The sequence below is a fragment of the Conger conger genome, chromosome 9 (assembly GCF_963514075.1).
Source record: "Conger conger chromosome 9, fConCon1.1, whole genome shotgun sequence".
Taxonomy (NCBI): domain Eukaryota; kingdom Metazoa; phylum Chordata; class Actinopteri; order Anguilliformes; family Congridae; genus Conger; species Conger conger.
In genome coordinates, this window is record NC_083768.1 from 44,336,133 (window position 1) to 44,354,515 (window position 18,383).

Below are 18,383 nucleotides of genomic sequence, written 5' to 3' on the forward strand. Positions count from 1 at the left end.
TCAATGCCACAGGGTTGACTCTACCAGGTTATTAATAACCAGCACTCTCCCCTTGTTTGACACCCATCACAGCAGCTACCTCTTATCCATGACCCCCTCTCAGTTCCTGGCTATGGAAGCATCCGTTCCCAGACACACTCCCAATAGGCAGGGACCCCTCCCTCCGTGACCCACATACCAAAGCCTTGCTTTTCCCCCAGTTCACCCTTGTGCCCTCACACACCCTGTCCTCCATGCCTCTCACCTACACAGTTACAGTATATCATCGCTGTATGCTGACAACCATGCTCCCCTCAGCCCGTGTCACACCGGGTTGCCGAAAAGGGTTCTACCACTACTGTGTATACCCCATACTGGTTGACTCAACCCACCTCCCACTTTTATCAGACATGATGCACCCTTATACATAACCTCACTATGTCCCCAAACCCAAAAGCCTTTAACATGCCATACAGACACCATGATGATCCATCTGATCTAAGGCCTTCTCCTGATCTGAGGAGATCAGCCCCAAATCCACCTGATCACACATTGTCAATTCCATCATGTTTCTTATCAAAACCAAATTGTCCATTATAGAGTGACCTGGAGCAATTGGTCCATGTGCACCAGCTGTGCCAAGTGGCCAATCGATTGGCGAGGGGCTTGGACAAAATCTTATAGTCTGTATAAAGAAGAGCCACTGGACGCAAGTTCTTCAACAAAAACAAGTACCATTTTTTAGGTAGCAGAGTGTGGACAGCCCTGTGACAGCTGGCTGGAAGTCTCCCCACCTCCATGCACTCCAACATGAGAGACTTTGACTTTTGACATCCTTTAATAAATATATCACTTATTAAAAAATCTATACACCACAGCTATGAGTAAAAATCCCCTCCCTTCCCAGCCCTCACCCTCATAGCCACCACACACCCACAGCCCCCCGCAACATCACACAACAAACCACCCTTTAAAACCACCCCACATGTAGCATGGTAATATCCCCGGCGTGCAAGTAGCAGCTCATCCATAACCCACCAGACTACTCCCATTATACATGTATTCCCCCTCCCTGAGCCTGCAAACATCCCCACCTACATACCAGACTCTCTGTGAAACACATCAAGATCATTTAAAAAGCTATAATATTCGTACTCAGCTCTAAGGCGGGCAGAGACCACACCCCTAAACACTAAAACTAGGTCAACAAGCCCACAAACAAATTGTGGTCCCAGTATGTATTGTCCCACCGAAAACCAATACCCCCACAGAGCACATTAAGTATAGCAAAGGCAGACGCTAACTGGCTACAAGCAAGCACATGCACAACAGTTTCAGGTGAACTACAAAAAGTATACCCCCTCCCCACACTTTAATCCACCCTGGATAAAAAGGTGCCCAAGTCTCCATGTATCATCCTCCACTGCAGGTCACCTGCTGTTTGTACAGCACCCTCCACCTAAACGCTGCCATGCTCTGCCCCCTCATGTAACCCTGCCACTGAGAGAGAGAGAGAGAGAGAGAGAGAGAGAGAGAGCACCCAGGATCCCTGTCTCCAACATTACATGTTCCACAGAGATGTTTTGCATTCTCCACAGCATAATTAATGGCCAGATGGAAATTTTAACATTTGATTCCTTTCTGGCAGGAAAATGTAATTTGCTCAGGCTGTGTTCTGTACCCATTCTGGTTCCTTTCATGTCCCTTAGGCCCCAATACATCAGTATCAAGATTAGATTTGTCAAAGATGAAAGGAAAAGGTGCTTTTTACAAGCTTTAATGATATGGACAGTGACACTGTCTCCTTGTGAAAGATGGAAATAATGGCACTCTGAAACAGGAAAGAGAGTAAAAATGTTGCCAGAAAAAAAAGTTGCCAGTAAAAAAGTTGCTCAAAAGGAAAACGTGAAGCAACTGCCACTCCGAGAGAGAGGAGACATGAACACAAACGTCCGCTCAGAAACATGGACTTACTCTCACACGCCACCCCCAACCCGCAGACATGCAGACACGCGCACTCATATTAAGGCAGACACAGTTCTTCTCTCCAGTCTGGTATGCAGGTCTCCAGGGCGTATTATGCTAATTAAAACAGGCTTATGTAATGTGTGCATGTAAGATGCATTGAGTTTGAACTCCCGAGTCTCCAAGTCGAAGTGGATTCGTAAGTACGCTCCTTCATCCGGACAAGCCCGGGGAACTGAGTCATGTGGGAGTCAGCCTGCTTGTTTTTCTAAAAGTCTCCAGACGTTTCTACATTTCCCACAATGCCCTCCCCTTGCTGTTGCTTGCTGAAAGGGGGTTTTTATCTAAAATGTTATTAGTTCAAAATGTAGGTTAGATACTCATGTAACAACATCCTGTGGAGTGCTCGCCCTAAATGGCTTTAGTACATCTTATATTGCATGCCTGCACATAAGTAAAATATGGCTCCAGTTTTTGTGTTGGGCCGAATTATCCCTCGCAGAAAGCAAACCAATCAGGATTCATCCCGCAAAGACAATTGACCAATCAGAAATCTCCCTCATGGACATTGTGTCGACAAATCCTCTTCTATATTGCACCAATTAGAAATGTTTATCGTTAATCGGAGATATATACAGATACAGTGTGACTCAGGAATCTTCAGCGGGAGAGCAGTCAGCAGGTCTGAGGAGGGCGTTCGGTACACCCTGTTCCTTCTAATTCCCTGGATGTTCTAATCGCCGCATGGCCTCATGGGAAACCAAGCCTCTCCGCCACCGAGTCTCACATCTCTCCCAGGGCCGAGGGCTCTGGTTGGATTATAAATACAGTGGAAAATTAAATCGCTCGAATGTATGCCTCCTAAGACAAAAGCATCATTGAGTAAAAAAACAATTTTTTTTATAAAGCAACAGGCTTAGTTTGCATACAGATTAAACTGATGGAAAGAGTGTGTGGAGACGGGGGAGGGGAGTTGGACACAACGTTAGTGTTTTGGTGGCTGAGTGGGGCCTATGGGAAGATAATATTTTCCTCAGGATTCCACTCAGTCTGAAGTGTGACTCATGGCCGGCCTCTGATTGGCAGCTCCTGACCTCTGACCTCACCGCCAGCGGTGGCTGTGTTATCCGAGCCCTGTCTAGGCTACACCTTCGCCTTTGTTTCTGAAAGCACACACTGTGCTTCACGGTCTCACCCAAAAATCCGAGAAAGATTTCTGAAACTGTTACTGATCCTTCGTCGAGTTGACGCCAAGGTAACTCAAGGCCCGTTGGCTTAGCACTATCTATTTACACATGACGACAGGGCCCGAGAACAAGCCTGTCAGGAATAACAAGATTAGGGATGTATCCTCTCTGTCCTCAATACCTCACCTCTAAGAGAAAAATACCCCATCATCTTCATCCAAATTCTTGGCAGAACGGAGCTCTAATCCCCCATGCTGGAGTCCACGCTCTACAGGACTCTGCCAAACACAGTATCTCGATAATTCTGACATATTCAGTGCTGCTATTTTGTTAGCCACAGCGTGAAGTGCTTGACTCATTGCGCCAGTGCTTGGAGCAGTCACAAGTGCCAGCGTGGGAGAGCATGAAGTTTATGGCAAACGAGCAACAGAAGGTGGAACTACCTCTCCCACGCTTTGGCTGCTGGGTAAGGGTTTTCTCGCTCGTGATCCATCCACCCCCTCTCCGTCCGTAGAAGAGTCTGTCAACATCTCCACAGCCATTGGGTGCAGAGAAACACTCCAAAAAATGTTCGCCTTCACAAGTATTTTAGTCTTGTAATGAGACATAAATTTAGGTAGAACATTTTAGCTTGTTTTACATTACTCTTTGCTTGACAAGTGACATTTTCTTACCCCATTGGCAAATCTAACTGTGTCACCTCTTTGAACATATTTTTCTTATTTAGCAAAAAGACTATATAAGACTATATCAGACTATGGTCCCTATGGTAACCTCAATACGGCTGTGTGTGTGTGTGTGTATGTGTGTGTGTGTGTGTGTGTGTGTGTGTGTGTGGGGGGGGGGGGGGGGGGAATGAGGAAGCTGGAGTGTCCTGTTAATGGACTCAGAGATCAGAGATCCCAACCTAGCCTAAATCTCCATCACATGCCACATTTCTCCTGCAGATCACAAGCTACAGTAAGTCTGTTCTGGGAAAAGGCGTGAGTAAGGATGCAGTCAACCAGAGGGTGATGCGTGTGAGGGTGTGATGTCAAGAATTAAATTACTTCCTGGCGGTGGACTCCACCTGATGCCCTGAAATTAAATGAAACATTTATCAGGGAAAAAAACACTTTATCTGAAAAACGCTTTCCACGTTGGCCATGGTCTCTAGAATTTTCAACATACAGACTACTACTACAGACAGAAAAACTACAAATATGTCAGTCTGAAGACATATTTAGCCGTTAAAATCTTATTTCTGTTACTTCTTGATTTGAAGTCTCACTAAAACACTTATTAATACTGGGGGGGTTTTTTGCAGTGAAATCAACATTTCATAAAACAACATAAAACTCTGCACTGTGGGTCTGGGCTCATGATGGGCCTTAAAGCACAAATACTCCCACACTGCACATCTTCAGAAAAAGGTTAGAGATCATTTAACCCATTATAGAAAATCCATAGAAAGGCCAAGGAATCACAATGCATTTCAATGGTCATGTGTCTTGAAAAAAGGTCATATGATCAAATACAACACTGGAGTCACATCCATCTGTGAAGGGAGAAGTAACGCGCAGGTCACATCCGTCTGTTAAGGGAGATGTAATGTGCAGGTCACATCCGTCTGTTAAGGGAGATGTAACGCGCAGGTCACATCCATCTGTTAAGAGAGATGTAACGCGCAGGTCACATCCGTCTGTTATGGGAGATGTAACACGCAGCTCGCATCCATCTGTTAAGAGAGACGGAAGGTGCAGGTCCCATCCGCCCATAAGGGCCCAATGGTTTGCAATTTCTGAATTTTAAAAGGACAGACAATGTTACAAATCTGTTTTGACCAAGCAAAAGGGTTTTGGTAGATGTGTGTGAATTCAAAATAAAACACAATCCTTACACTGTGATTACTGTTCATATCTAAAGGGTCTGTTATCCTTAAACCTAGCCACCTCTGCAGCTTTCGGTGGGGATGTCTGGTGAATATAACAGTCTGAAGGTGTCCCTGTCATTTTTTGAGAGTGCAACGTTCTGTAATCCGCCCCCTGCGGCCTGCGTGTACGTCAGTCCGTCAGTCGGTCGTACAGACAGCCTGGATAAGCACAGACAGATTTGCTGCCTCACGGAACATCCTGGGACAGGTGAGTCTGTAAGATGGGGATTGGCGCTCCAGAAATACCCGGGATTTAAAAGGTGCTCAAGGGAGGAGGAGGTGAAGAGGACAAGGGGGCATTTCCTCACCTGGCCAGAGGATTCTGGGATGGCATCATCACTCAAGTACAGTTGAAATCCGTATTTGTATTATTTTATTTATAAATAAATGTCTTTATTTACAGTGTGTCCAGTGTGGGTGATACCGTAGGCCCAGTCAACACAAGGTAATTAACCTCAATGCAAATATTTTAGAACTGTCTGAAATACATTTTTGTTTAGCAGAAATTTGTTCATGAAACTGCAAGATATTCATGATGTGTTTAGAAACAAATCATACAGACAGACTATTAATAACAACTGAGAAAGAGATATGGGGAGAATTTCAAAATGGTACAATCATTACTCCAAAAATGAGATGATATAGCAAAGAAACAATGAGGCATATGGCCAGTCTTCATCGTGCCAAAAGCCATTTATCTGAAAACAAACACAACGAACATAAGAAGGAAGGGGTGCGTGCCAGTGACATATACCACTATCAAAGCTCTCTGTCTCCACCTGCAGGCGGCGCTTGTAAAGTGTATTTCACTATAAACTGACCGTATACAATTTTTCAGCGAGATGTAAGGTAGAAGCTTCAGATTTATGCATATTTTTTAAGCGTCAGATTGAAGTAGATGAACAGCTACATATGCTATCAGAGTTCTGGCTTATTTGTAGCTCTGTCCATCATTTTACATCACCCGAAACTTGCATTTTACACATTGGCCATCATAACGTAAGGAAGTATGGATAAGCAATCTGTTCCTGTGCAGAACAGCAGTGTCAATCCTGGTATATGAACCAGTACATTGCCCTGTGTCACATTGACTGTAAGAGTTATACTATACTACACACACACACACAAAATGTGAGGCAACATACAATAATACTGACATACAATGTAATTTTTACTTCTATATTCATTCATTCTTATGGCATCATGTTAATGGTCAGAGAAGGGGGTCTGTAACTGTAAGTTTTATGTTTGATTCTAGAAAAGTGTTATATACATGTAATGATCTATGTATCTATCTGTATAAGAGCATCTGCTCAAAGGAAGATCAAGGCATTTCCGGCATTCAGAATGTGACGCGCATGCGCCACGTCTAGTTTAAATATCACGGAACTCCATTACACGGTTCTTGTTCTGTTGGAGGACGGAGGCATGGTAGGGCATGGTGCATTCGTGCAACAAATGGAAATCGTGAAAATGGGCAATGGAACGCGTCTTTCTCGCTTACATGGGAAAGAACAGAGTTCATGTCTTCAACGGTAAAAGCGTTAATCATCTGTCGCTTTAGAGACTAAAATGTTTATATATGACATTTGTAATCCGCTAATTGCTTGTTTTCTGAGCAAAACATGGACCAGCTGTTCGCACCAACTATAATCATTAGTCTAAATTGTTGCACTTAAATGTCGCATTCCATGCCGAAAATTGTAGCTAGTACAGTGCCGTTTTGCTCGACCTACTTTGATTGTCCAAGTCTAGCTAGCTAGTAGCTGGCAGTCACACCACGTGGCTGTTTGCTAGCTAAGTTAGTTGATTGGGAAGTTCGCTGATAAAGTCGAAAGACTTTTGAGTATCGTTAGCACTAACCGTGCGATCTTAACTTTAGAAATGCCGGGACAGCATTTTAACCATGTTTGTAATATTATTTTCAGTTGGGGTAATTTTAGTTGAACCTCCGCGAGCGAGATGGATCGACTCTCCTTAGAGAGTCTCGTTAGACTGTGACACGATGTAGCCTGAGCAATTTAGCATTTCATTGTCTTTGTCCCTTAGTGGCATTTTCGTTCCTGACTTGTTTGTGTGCACACGGCATGTCACCAATTCCTGCACGGAGCTGCGCAGGCCGTTCAGCGAGGCTGGGCCTGTTCTGTGGTCCTGACCTTTCCTGTAGTGTCTGCAAGAAAGACCGGGGCGGTTTGAGGCCTGGCTGTGACTCTCCACAGCGAGGTTAAAGAAACCTCGTACAATAACCAATGTCGTACAATAACCAATGTCCTATGTGTAGCAATGCCTCATCTGACCGTTTTGTTTGTAAGCCTCAGTATGTCTTTGAGAAAATTCTTTAAATTGACAATGGAATAAGTTTTTGTGTAACACTGCCCCTCCCACCCCTCTCATTCTAGGACCTCCGCAGGTGCTATGATAACTAGGTGAAGACAGCAGTGGGCCTGGTGGAGCTGCCCACCACCACAGAGCCGTGGTCCCGTAGAAAGGTCTGGCGTTGGCCAGCTACCGACAGCTTCTCGTTTTGCGCCGCTATAGGTACGTCTGCTCTGTGGTACGGCGTTCCTCGTGAATTCCGCAGGCCGTTCAGCGAGGCTGGGCCTGCTCTGTGGTCCTGTCCTTTCCTGTAGTGTCTGCAAGAGAGACTGGGGCGGTTTGAGGCCTGGCTGTGACTCTCCACAGCGAGGTTAAAGAAACCTCGGACAATAACCAATGCGCTACGTAGTAGCTCGTACCTCATCTGACACCTTTTGTCAGATGACACTTTAAATTGACAATGCTTCCATGTATAACAGTGCCCTCCCTGCCCCCTCCCCCTTTTATTCTAGGACCCCACAGGTGCCATGAGAACCAGCTGAAGACTCCAGTGAGCCCGGTTGAGTTGCCCACCCCAACTGCCACAGTCTGGTGCCGGACTGCTGTCGTGTTTAAGCTCTGGCGTTGGCCGGCTGCCTCTGGGCGCCTCCGGTTTCTCGATGTGACCGTGCCTGTCGGTACGTGGGCTCTGTGGTTCGGCTCTCTGTGACCCCCGCAGGCCGTTCAGCGAGGCTGGGCCTGCTCTGTGTTTCTGTCCTTTCCTGTAGAGTTTGCCCGCTTCTCATTGGCCTCCACTGGCTTCCTATTGCCGCACGCATCCGTTTCAAGGCCCTAGTGTTGGCATTTCAGGCTGCTAAGGGGACTGCCCCACCTTACATGTGTAACAGGTGAGAAATTGCCTGAGTCCGAGGTGGGATTTGAACCCCGGCCTCTCACTTGTCCAAATTATTTGTTGAACGAACGCGTTGCCAGTCAGCTAAAGACAAACTCGCCACTAGCCAAGGGCAACAACGTTCTTTTGAATTTGAGGGTTACGCCATCGGGGAGTGTTGTCACGGTAACCTGCTACCAGCCTTCGCTTTCACTGCACGATCCGTGCTTACTAGCGAACTAGCTGAGCTAACCATGCTACACATACAATCCCTGATCACTCCCTACTCCCCAGCTAGACCACTCCGGTCTGCCAGCTCTGGTCGCCTTACGGTTCCCTCTCTACGTGCACCTGGCGGTCGAGCTGCACGTTCATGCCTGTTTTCCGTTCTGGTTCCTCAGTGGTGGAATGACTTGCCTACCACTGTCAGAACAGCGGAATCCCTCCCCCTATTTCGACGCAGACTCAAAACCCACCTTTTCAAACTCTACCTTAGTCCTCCCTCCTGATTTCCCCTGCCCCTCCTTTCTGATATCCCTATCCTTGTCTAACCCCCCCCCCCCCCCCCCCCCCCCAAAAAAAATAAAAATAATGCACTTCTGATGACAATTGTTTAGAACAGCATTTCCTGTGTATTTTGCTAGTTTCTGGATGTGATGCTCTGACTTACGGTAGAACCTATGCACTTGTAAGTTGCTTTGGATTAAAAGCATCTGCCAAATGACTAAAATGTGAATGTAAAATGCTAAAGAGGCTGGGCCGGTTTGAGGCCTCGCTGTGTCTCTCCACAGCGAGGTTATAGAAACCTCGTACAATAACCAATGTCCTATCTGTAGCAATGCCTCATCTGACCGTTTTGTTTGTAAGCCTCAGTATGTCTTTGAGAAAATTCTTTAAATTGACAATGGACTAAGTTTTTGTATAACCCTGCCCCTCCCACCCCTCTCATTCTAGGACCTCTGCAGGTGCTATGATAACTAGGTGAAGACAGCAGTGGGCCTGGTGGAGCTGCCCACCACCACAGAGCCGTGGTCCCGTAGAAAGGTCTGGCGTTGGCCAGCTACCGACAGCTTCTCGTTTTGCGCCGCTATAGGTACGTCTGCTCTGTGGTACGGCGTTCCTCGTGAATTCCGCAGGCCGTTCAGCGAGGCTGGGCCTGCTCTGTGGTCCTGTCCTTTCCTGTAGTGTCTGCAAGAGAGACTGGGGCGGTTTGAGGCCTGGCTGTGACTCTCCACAGCGAGGTTAAAGAAACCTCGGACAATAACCAATGCGCTACGTAGTAGCTCGTACCTCATCTGACACCTTTTGTAATCACAACTTTAAATTGACAATGCTTCCATGTATAACAGTGCCCTCCCTGCCCCCTCCCCCTTTTATTCTAGGACCCCACAGGTGCCATGAGAACCAGCTGAAGACTCCAGTGAGCCCGGTTGAGTTGCCCACCCCAACTGCCACAGTCTGGTGCCGGACTGCTGTCGTGTTTAAGCTCTGGCGTTGGCCGGCTGCCTCTGGGCGCCTCCGGTTTCTCGATGTGAGCGTGCCTGTTGGTACGTGGGCTCTGTGGTTCGGCTCTCTGTGACCCCCGCAGGCCGTTCAGCAAGGCTGGGCCTGCTCTCTGTGGTTCTGTCCTTTCCTGTAGAGTTTGCTAAAGAGGCTGGGCTGGTTTGAGGCCTCGCTGCGACTCCACGGCGAAGTTATAGAAACCTTGGGCACTGGCTTATGCCACCGCTTTCCCTGCGATGTAGGTTAACCCTTTCTGTCTTAAACCCCAGGTAGGGTTTTAATAAGGTTGTAAACAGTAGTTTAGTAGCCATTTTGATTGGTTGAAAAGGTATAACACACTGGGGTGTTATGGCTCTCTTGGGATTTTACAGTAGTTAGGCTTGAGTGCCATATGGCACTCTTTGGACTGAAAGGGTTAACATTTTTTAACTGAATTGGAACTGAAGCGTGTAACTCCTACAACCAATTTATAAGCCGATTTGTTTCTTAATACTTATTCATGGGTCACCAGAACTATTGGTTTTGTTTAGGGTTTTTTTCACCTGCATTTGTGAAGGGGAATGTTTGTAAGATGCAGGTTTGCCCAGTGTGGATTTCTCCCAGCAGTACCGTTTTTTTCCTCCAAGGGTGGCAGCACATGCTGGGGGAGAGATGTCCAGCACATTGATGTGAAATGTGGAGCTGTTCCTGAGCTTTGTGTGAATAAAAAAACATTTTTACTACTTCACAAGCGCTTGTCATTTATTCCTTTTAAGCTAGTATGGTTTGAGCCCCTTCTGTTTTTAAATGCACATTGACTGTAACTGTTTCTTGCACAACACTTCAATCATTGTTCGCTGCATAAGATGTTATGAAGTTTACCTTGTTTTTCAGTGGGACTCCTCTGCTATTCAAGGTAAGGAGGAATGGTACAATTATTTATTTTAGCCCTTCCCTTAATGTGCCATTGCAACCTACTGTGTTTTGGCTGGAAGAGCTGTTCGGTTGATCAAGGGCCCTAACGTGCACCCTCAAATTGAACTGTTAGGTGGCCTGGATTGGTTGGGTGCAATGTGAAAGGGTATGGCCCACAATCCCGGCCGGGCCCGGCACCCTTTCGTGAAGCGTTTAAGTAGCGCTCTCTGACGTTGAAATGTGTTCGTAGTTTTACGTAGTCTAATGGTCTAATAGTCTATTCGCTGCCAAAACCATTGAATCTGGCGCAACTGTCAATGCTTGCCAACCCACTTGATCACAAACACGCCGCTAACGTCTCCTGACGTCACAACCCGGGAATACTTTTACTTTCGATTATCAGAAACGCGACTGGTAACGATTAGAAAACAATAAGCGAGGGCACTCTGCTGTCTGTACCCATGTTGGACGGGAGAAGGTAACTTCGTGTTTCCTTGTTTTCCTGCTTTGTGAAAATGAAAAGGTCTGCATAAAACAACTTCCAGATCGATTTGTCTTCGTGAATTCGCTGAACGAACAGAATAGTCAACTCCACAACTTCGCCTGCTTTTCGTTAATCCGCGGCAGGTAACTTCGATTATAACTTCTGTTTAACTATAGTTTAAACTTAATCGTTTCGATGTACGCATTTACTGCACGTGTCATGTTAGCTGGAAGTAATACATTATTCCTTGTAGCTAGCTGTCCAGCGAAGCGATTATTTAGTGTCTTACGTGGTTTTCACGTGGTAGTTCTATATTTTCCGTTTTTGAACTCAAGTAATAAATATAATAGTAGAGTACATCCTAGCCAATTGACGTTTGCGTTTGTTTATTTCGATGGTAAATTTCCTGTGATAATCTCATTTATGTTAGCATGGAATTTCTGATTAGTCATTAACCCGTTTCAGTCCGTTCTCGGAATGCATTTAGTTAAGCTTGAACTCCCGCGGTTTAGAACGGCTGCTATGGTATCAGTATGTCACGTTAATTTATTATCCATTATTCATTTAAACTATCTACTAATGTAACTCCTTATGAAACTAGCAAAATAATAACTTTAACTTGCTTGACTTGTTTTGATGTGGGGTGAAATGTAGGCCTACAATCTTGCTCTGTGACATTCTATGGTTTATATATCCCTGAAACGTCTCCAATACCACAGTTTTGATCGGGGGTTGACAGTGTTAGCCTAACTTCTGTTCCATAATTTGTGGACATCCAGATTTTAAAAAAGTATTTAAAACAATGCATCCAAAACATATTTAAACGGTATCAGCATCACCAGGCATTAGGCCTGCATTATTACCGGACCATTCCGTACCAGACATTAGACATTGGTAAAGTGCCCTTGGTATGATGACTCGGCTATATATATTTTTGTTTACAAAAGATTGCTACCCAATATAGGAGGCCAGTTGGACAGAGCCATTCATTCCTGGCAGTCTGTGTGTTTATACTTGATTGTGGGATGGTTAGTTTTCCCCTTTTAAATATGTATATATATATTTAAAAAATCTGTTCCAAAATATCCAGAATATTTGGAATCCCAGTTCCAAAATAAGACGTTGAAGGGTACCATTAGGATGTAGTACTGTGTTTGGTGTTCTGACACATTGAGGTGTAGAAAAAACTGCTTATTGTTCTTCATTCAAGCATCGCCATGGATACAGACAGCACTACCATAGAAGTCCACGGTGTTCCAAGTTATTTTCCAGAAGATCGAATGATTGACAAGCTGACGATGCACTTCCTGCGGCCACGGAATGGCGGCGGGGAGGTGCTGAGAGTGCTGTACTCCTCCCGGACTCCACGCCAGGCGTTTGTCATTTTTGAGCGATCAGATGGTAATGTGGATTGTATTTTCATGCAGCTGGGAAACAAATCAAAGTCTAAACAGAGAATAACATTTACTTAAGGAGACAAACAGTCAGATATTAGTCAGTTTCAGAGTCTCAAATGTCGGCATTATTATTATTATTACTATTATTATTATTTTTAACCTTTTTTCAAAAGTTGGGAAAACTGCTATTTACACAGCTGAGCAGGCAGACTGCAGGTCTGATCTGTGTGTGTGTGTGTGTGTGTGTGTGTGTGTCTGTGTGGGGGGGGGGGGTTAATATAAGCACCCCAGATATAATAAACTGCAGATTTATTTTGGCAGTGAAAACATTTTTTTGCTCTCTATCTCTCTCCTCTCTGTCTCTCTTTCCCTCTCTCTCCTCTCTCTCCCTCTCTCTGTCTCTCGCCCTCCCTCTCTTTCTCGCCTCTTCCTCTGCCCCTGCAGTGGCTGCCTGCGTCCTACAGAAGACCCAAATTCTGGAGTTTGACGGGCAGTCTTTTCCCCTGAAGGTCAGCCGGGGGCAACTTGCTGAGGTACAGTTGGGCAGCCGGCATTTACATGACGTACCATAGCGCTCGCTAAGCAGTATACATGTCTTATTTAAGAGTAATGTAAGTCTACTAAGCACATATGAATGCATTTCTATATTTGTGTTTGAGAAGATATTCTCAGCACTGTTGTGTGCGTGTGTGCTTGTGTGTGCGTGTGTGTGTGTATGCGTGCGTGTGTGCATGTTTATGTTTTTAGGTGGACCTGCCTGTAAGGACCACGCTGGACCTGCGGAGGTTTCAGAACGAGGAGGCCGTGTTGTCCATCCTCAGCAGGTACGGGTTTAAGGTGTCCCGGCAGAGCTCCCAACAGCTGCTTCTCGAGGGGACGTTCCTCAAGCTGAGCGCTGCCAGGGTCAAACTGGGGGAGCTGCTCTCCTCCGAAGGCCAATCACACCGTCCCGGCACCCACTCCTCTGGGGTGGTGTCCAAACGGAGAGGCTCATCGGGCGCAGACGCGCCGTACAGGCTGAATGGGGCCGCGGTGCATGCTGGGAGCTGGAGTCTTGACGAGGCCAAACCTTCACCGTCTCACTCTCCCGCCCCGCCCCGCCGCCCCTACGACACCCAGTCGGGCGGCTCGACGGCCAGCTTGACGACCAGCTTCCCGTTCGACTCCCTCCTGGGGAGGCTCTCCCCCAGCCCCCACCCCGACCGGGCGTCCTTCGGGGTGGACGCCAACGCGCTCCACTACGCCCGCTCCTTCCACGGGGACAGAGTGGAGGAGATCCTGCAGGCCCACCACGTGGCCATGGTGGTGGAGGACGGGGGGAGTGCGGGCGTCAGCACCATCGTCCTCAGGGGCCACCAGGCCCCGTTGGCGGAGAATAAGCTGACGAGGTTTCTCATGGAGGTCCAGAGGGACCTCCGCACCCAGGAGATCCCGCTGTCCTCCATGAGCCCGGGGCAGCTGAGCCAGGTGGCCAAGCGCGCTCAGATGCTCAGCGGCTGTTACAAGGTCCTGGTGCTGCAGGTGGGCAACAGCCTCCACTTGGTGGGCTCCTCCAGCGAGAGTTACGAGATGAAGCAAAAGATTCTGGCCGATGAAGCGAGTCGGCCCTCGTCCGGGCGTGAGGAAGCGACGCAGGAGCGGGGCAGATCGCCCAGGAGGAGCTCCTCGTTGCCTCGGCAACCCAGCAGGGAGAGGGTGAGAGACCTGAGAGACCTGGAGCCCAGCTCGGGTGCGGCTGCAGGGCACTCTGGGTATTCGTCGGCGAAGTACGAAGAGCGGCCAGCAGGCAGGCAGTCCAGGCACGAGGCCCTGGGCGCGGTATCCGCCCCGCCAGCAGTGCCGCGCAGGTTGAGGAGCTCCTCCGAGTCCCGTGCCAAGGTGAAGGAGGGCAGAGCCACGCCCGGGCAGGGAGACGCCGGCAGGCTGCCCCCTGCCGGTGCTCAGACCGCTATGGTGAAAGTACAATCCGTCAAAAGCAAAAATTTCCCATTTGTAAAACCTTTCCTATCAGTGAAATCAACAAAGGATTTCTTCTGTAGAAAGAAGTCAGATTTTGTTTAGTTGAGTGCGAAAAATGACTGACGGAAAGAAGGAAATGAATCCATCACGACAATCCATCCAGTATCTAAGCTGCTGGTTCCCGGTGAGCGTTGTGGGGGCGCTGGAGCTTATTCCAGCATGCATTTGACAAGAGGCAGGAATACAACGTGGACAGGCCACCCATCATCCATCTCAGGACCCCCGGCACTCTGATGAACCTAAAATGCATGTGGGAGGAGACTGGCCTACCCAGAGTGAACCCACTCGGACACAGGGAGAACATGCAAACTCCACACAGAGAGGCCCCGTTAATATCAATCTGCTCTCTCCACTGTAGGTAAAAGAGCCATCTTTGCTCTGCTTCAGTTCTGTTGCGTTAGACCTGCAAACATATGCACACCTGTCACCTGTAACATGCATCTTTAGTGTTTAGTGTACTCCATTTGCTTTTATATCTGTTCAGATTGTTACAAGATTATTTAGATTGCACAATAATTAATCTTTTAATTTTGTTTTCCTAAAATCACCACAATTGGTTACCTGTATCGTTGCTTGGAATTAAAAGATCTTTGTACAGTCTGTATAGTGTTTATATTAAACAGTGAGAAACCAAACCCCCTCCAAATGCTTAGTGAATTCTGGAGATTGTTTCTGGGCTATTTAGTGATTCAATTAAGTATAATCTTGCATGAACTGTGTTGAGAGGTGGGATTGCATAGTTTTTCCACAAGATGGTGGATGTGCGCCATCCTTAAAGCTTATACACGATGGCTTTGGATATGACTATATACATAATGTCTGAGCACTGTGGTGCAAGTCCAAGTCAAGTATCCAGTTCAAGTCAAGACCGTGTCCAAGTCACCCAATCACCAGTCCCAAGTCCCATTTCTCTATGATACTTACATTAATGTCCTGAAGTACTAACTAACATATAAATAAAACTATTAATTTTATAGCAATTACAAAATTAATTTCAAGTATAGAGACGCTGAAACATTGAATCCTCCTTTTATTATTTGGCAGCATGAGTAGCCCATTATATGTTAACTACACAAAAATGATTGAACCCCCCCCCATAGTATCCATTAATTGGTATTATGTGTCTGTGTCAGTAACCCATTATAGCCTAAAATTGAATACGGCCCTATACTGTACTTACAGTGTATGTATCTTTTGTCACAGAAGCCGTCATAGTCCAGAGTCTTACAAACTGGACCGGTTGTCTTTGAGCAATATTGTTTCTTTCTAAGTTGGATGAAAATCTGAGTTGTTTGACATGAGTCATGAGTCATTCTGTATCTGCGACCACTTCCTCTCATGAGGGTACACAAATTAGCCCCGTCCTCTATTTAGGGCAGTATTTCCGGGCCTTCCAGCCGGAGAGGTGCTAGCGCTGCCATGACACATCGAGTGCATGCTCAGGGTGCGAGGTGTTGTCCGAATGGGAGGATGTGGTACTGACAGATGCCCCGCTTAACGACTGCGAAACTATGCTTCCCAGAGATCTGCAGTAGTAAACGACACTCCCAGTCTGACTGCAGAGTGAGGTGCTTAGCTTTCTGAACTTTACCGTCTTGATAAACGATCAGGCGAAAAAGGCCCCTGACCTTTTTTGCCACCAGGAAATAGTAGTTTGAAGTAGAAGAGTAGAATGCTGTTCTGTGGAGTCTACTTCTGTAATCTTCCCCTTTCTCCCTTTCTCTTGAATTACTCTTTTAATGGTCTCTGAAACCCACAACCCCAGGATGACGGCATGGACCAATGGCCTTGCTGAGGCAAAGTAACATGGGCTGAGTCACTTCTGGGTTGTGGGGGCATTAGAAAGTGCGCTACACGGCCTCCCTAAATTTATGTGAGCGTTCAGCAGCCCCGGAACCTCAGTTGAACCAGTGCCAAACACATGGCTGGTGGACACAGGGAGAGACATCAAAGTTTCTGAGCAGCAGAGTGTGTGCCAGTCACGTACCCGTTTGTGTGTCAGCGATGCTGAGGCCATCGTGAGCATTATATTTCCAGTCAGCTGTACATGCACTGATGAAGCAGAATCAATGAGTTTTGGCATCCTGATTTTCAGACCCAGTGGTCTTTCTCAGGGACCCAAGCCGGGAATGATCTACAGTATACGGGTTGCTCAAGCAATCAGTCTTGTCACATTTGTTTTTATAAAGCAAGAGCAAGACACTCATTCGGGCCCCAGTCGGGTGAGGGACACCGTGTCTTGCTCCACTGCGGGCAGGTCGAACATGCCAGGCTGGAGTACCTCAGACCCGCTGATGAGCTGGCCGAAACCAGGGTTATATTGCTGTGAGGAGCGGGGCTTTTCCCAAAACATCTTCAGCATGGTTTCCCAAGACACCTTAAGCATGTTAGTAGTGTCAAAAGTGCAAATTGCTGTGTTTCTGACATGCTGAACCAAACCCCCCTTTGTCAGGGGCCTTGGCCTACCAAGATGCATTGTCATCCTAACTTAAGGTGATTGATCTCTAGACCTTTCATATTGAGCCTTAACGTAATTAGCAAAATGGCCACCTTCATAACCATCGCACTTCGTAACCGTGGAAACTGACCTGGCTCCAATGCAAGTAGTGTCACTAGTGTCTTCACCTAACGGGATGGTCACAGTCCAGGGTGCTGTCTGAGGTGTCTGCTCCGACTGAACCCTGAGCGGTTCATTCTCTGGCTGAGAGCCTGGCTGGCTGTCAGTAAAGCAGTTTGGGTCGCAGATCTGGTGACGCTTACGAGACTCCTGATGGTGCTCACGCGTTCTGCCCCTTTCCAGGGGACTGGATTCACTGCACATAAATTTCTTACCTTACAGGTTTGAAGATTGCGAGTAAGAAGTAGGAAGTAGGAAGTTAGTCAGGGTCTGCTGGACAGAAGCCCCATCTGTAGGTCATTATGGCTATGTTATTTGTCATGCCCTAAAATGTATGGCAAATTTGATTTGAGAATTTGGACAATATAATACGCTGTTAGGTAAATAGGGAGCCATTTTGGACACGGCCTTGTTGTCTTCTGGAACCAGAAAGTGGAAGCTGTCTCCAGTTACAGTGTCTCGATGTTACAAAGGCAGAGAGATATACAGTGATAGGTGAGCAGGGTGAGAGGAGAAAATGGAAGGAAGGGAAGATGAAAGGGAACAGAGAACCAGGAACCGGTACAGAGGGTTATTGGTTATAATCCCACTCTTTACGGTGGGCTGTATGCTTAAATATAGTACTTCAGGTTTTTAAACAAAAATCCTGTGCTAATGTATCAGCAATGATAGTTTTGCTTCACATGTCTCGTGAAGTGCTTATGAAGTTGTTACGCAGGCCATGAGAATCACTACATGATACCGAGGTTATTTTTCTGTTATGACATCCAGATAATTGCCACTGGTCCAGTTTCACTCTTAAACCCATAATTGCAGGGATCAGGAGTTGTTGTAAAGGTATATTTCTGAATGTGCTTTCCCAATCAGCATGTGCTAATAGCCCTGTCATTACAGAAGGTACATATTGTGTGATGAAACTGGGTCACTACAGATTCAGATCACAGCTCTCGAGGTCAAAGGTAATGGAATATAGAAAAAACATTTGTCCTAAGTACTGCTCTATCTCTTTCTTCTGTAGTACTTTACAACATGAATAATTGACAGTTTAACCTCCTAAAAACTACTCAGAACACAGATGGAAGCCTATGATTCCAAGGTCACAATGTACTGCTGATGGTGATGTGTACAAAAAGTGTCTGAAACTCCTACTCAAGCCTATGCAGTTTCCCACTACAATCTAATAGGGTTAAAAGTGACAATGTGATAAAGTTTAAAGGGGATTATTTGTATTAAGAAGCA

The 18,383-nt window shown here is 46.5% G+C and overlaps 1 protein-coding gene, 1 long non-coding RNA gene and 3 other non-coding genes across 6 annotated transcripts; all 5 read left to right on the top strand.

Moving 5' to 3' along the window:
* The first annotated feature begins 6,450 nt into the window (after positions 1 to 6,450).
* On the top strand, positions 6,451 to 10,463 carry LOC133137506 (uncharacterized). The gene is made up of 5 exons (XR_009709610.1): positions 6,451 to 6,578; positions 7,443 to 7,581; positions 7,872 to 8,036; positions 9,185 to 9,323; positions 9,613 to 10,463. It is a non-coding gene; the product is annotated as an uncharacterized LOC133137506 (long non-coding RNA).
* On the top strand, positions 7,156 to 7,288 carry LOC133138051 (small nucleolar RNA SNORA9). The gene has a single exon (XR_009709669.1). It is a non-coding gene; the product is annotated as a small nucleolar RNA SNORA9 (small nucleolar RNA).
* LOC133138049 (small nucleolar RNA SNORA9) lies at positions 7,619 to 7,751 on the top strand. The gene has a single exon (XR_009709667.1). It is a non-coding gene; the product is annotated as a small nucleolar RNA SNORA9 (small nucleolar RNA).
* Positions 9,361 to 9,493, top strand: LOC133138050 (small nucleolar RNA SNORA9). Its single transcript, XR_009709668.1, has one exon. It is a non-coding gene; the product is annotated as a small nucleolar RNA SNORA9 (small nucleolar RNA).
* Positions 10,464 to 10,974: 511 nt separating the features above from the next.
* si:dkey-154b15.1 (uncharacterized) lies at positions 10,975 to 15,127 on the top strand. Of its 2 annotated transcripts, none has more exons than XM_061255808.1 (4): positions 10,975 to 11,105; positions 12,322 to 12,512; positions 12,953 to 13,041; positions 13,256 to 15,127. In XM_061255808.1, exons 1-4 carry the CDS (start codon positions 11,089 to 11,091, stop codon positions 14,567 to 14,569), a joined length of 1,611 nt encoding a protein of 536 aa, XP_061111792.1. In that variant the 5' UTR covers positions 10,975 to 11,088; the 3' UTR covers positions 14,570 to 15,127. The 2 variants fall into 2 exon arrangements, with proteins under 2 accessions (XP_061111792.1, XP_061111793.1); XM_061255809.1 differs by having other exon boundaries at positions 11,018 to 11,254.
* The last annotated feature ends 3,256 nt before the right edge of the window (positions 15,128 to 18,383 follow it).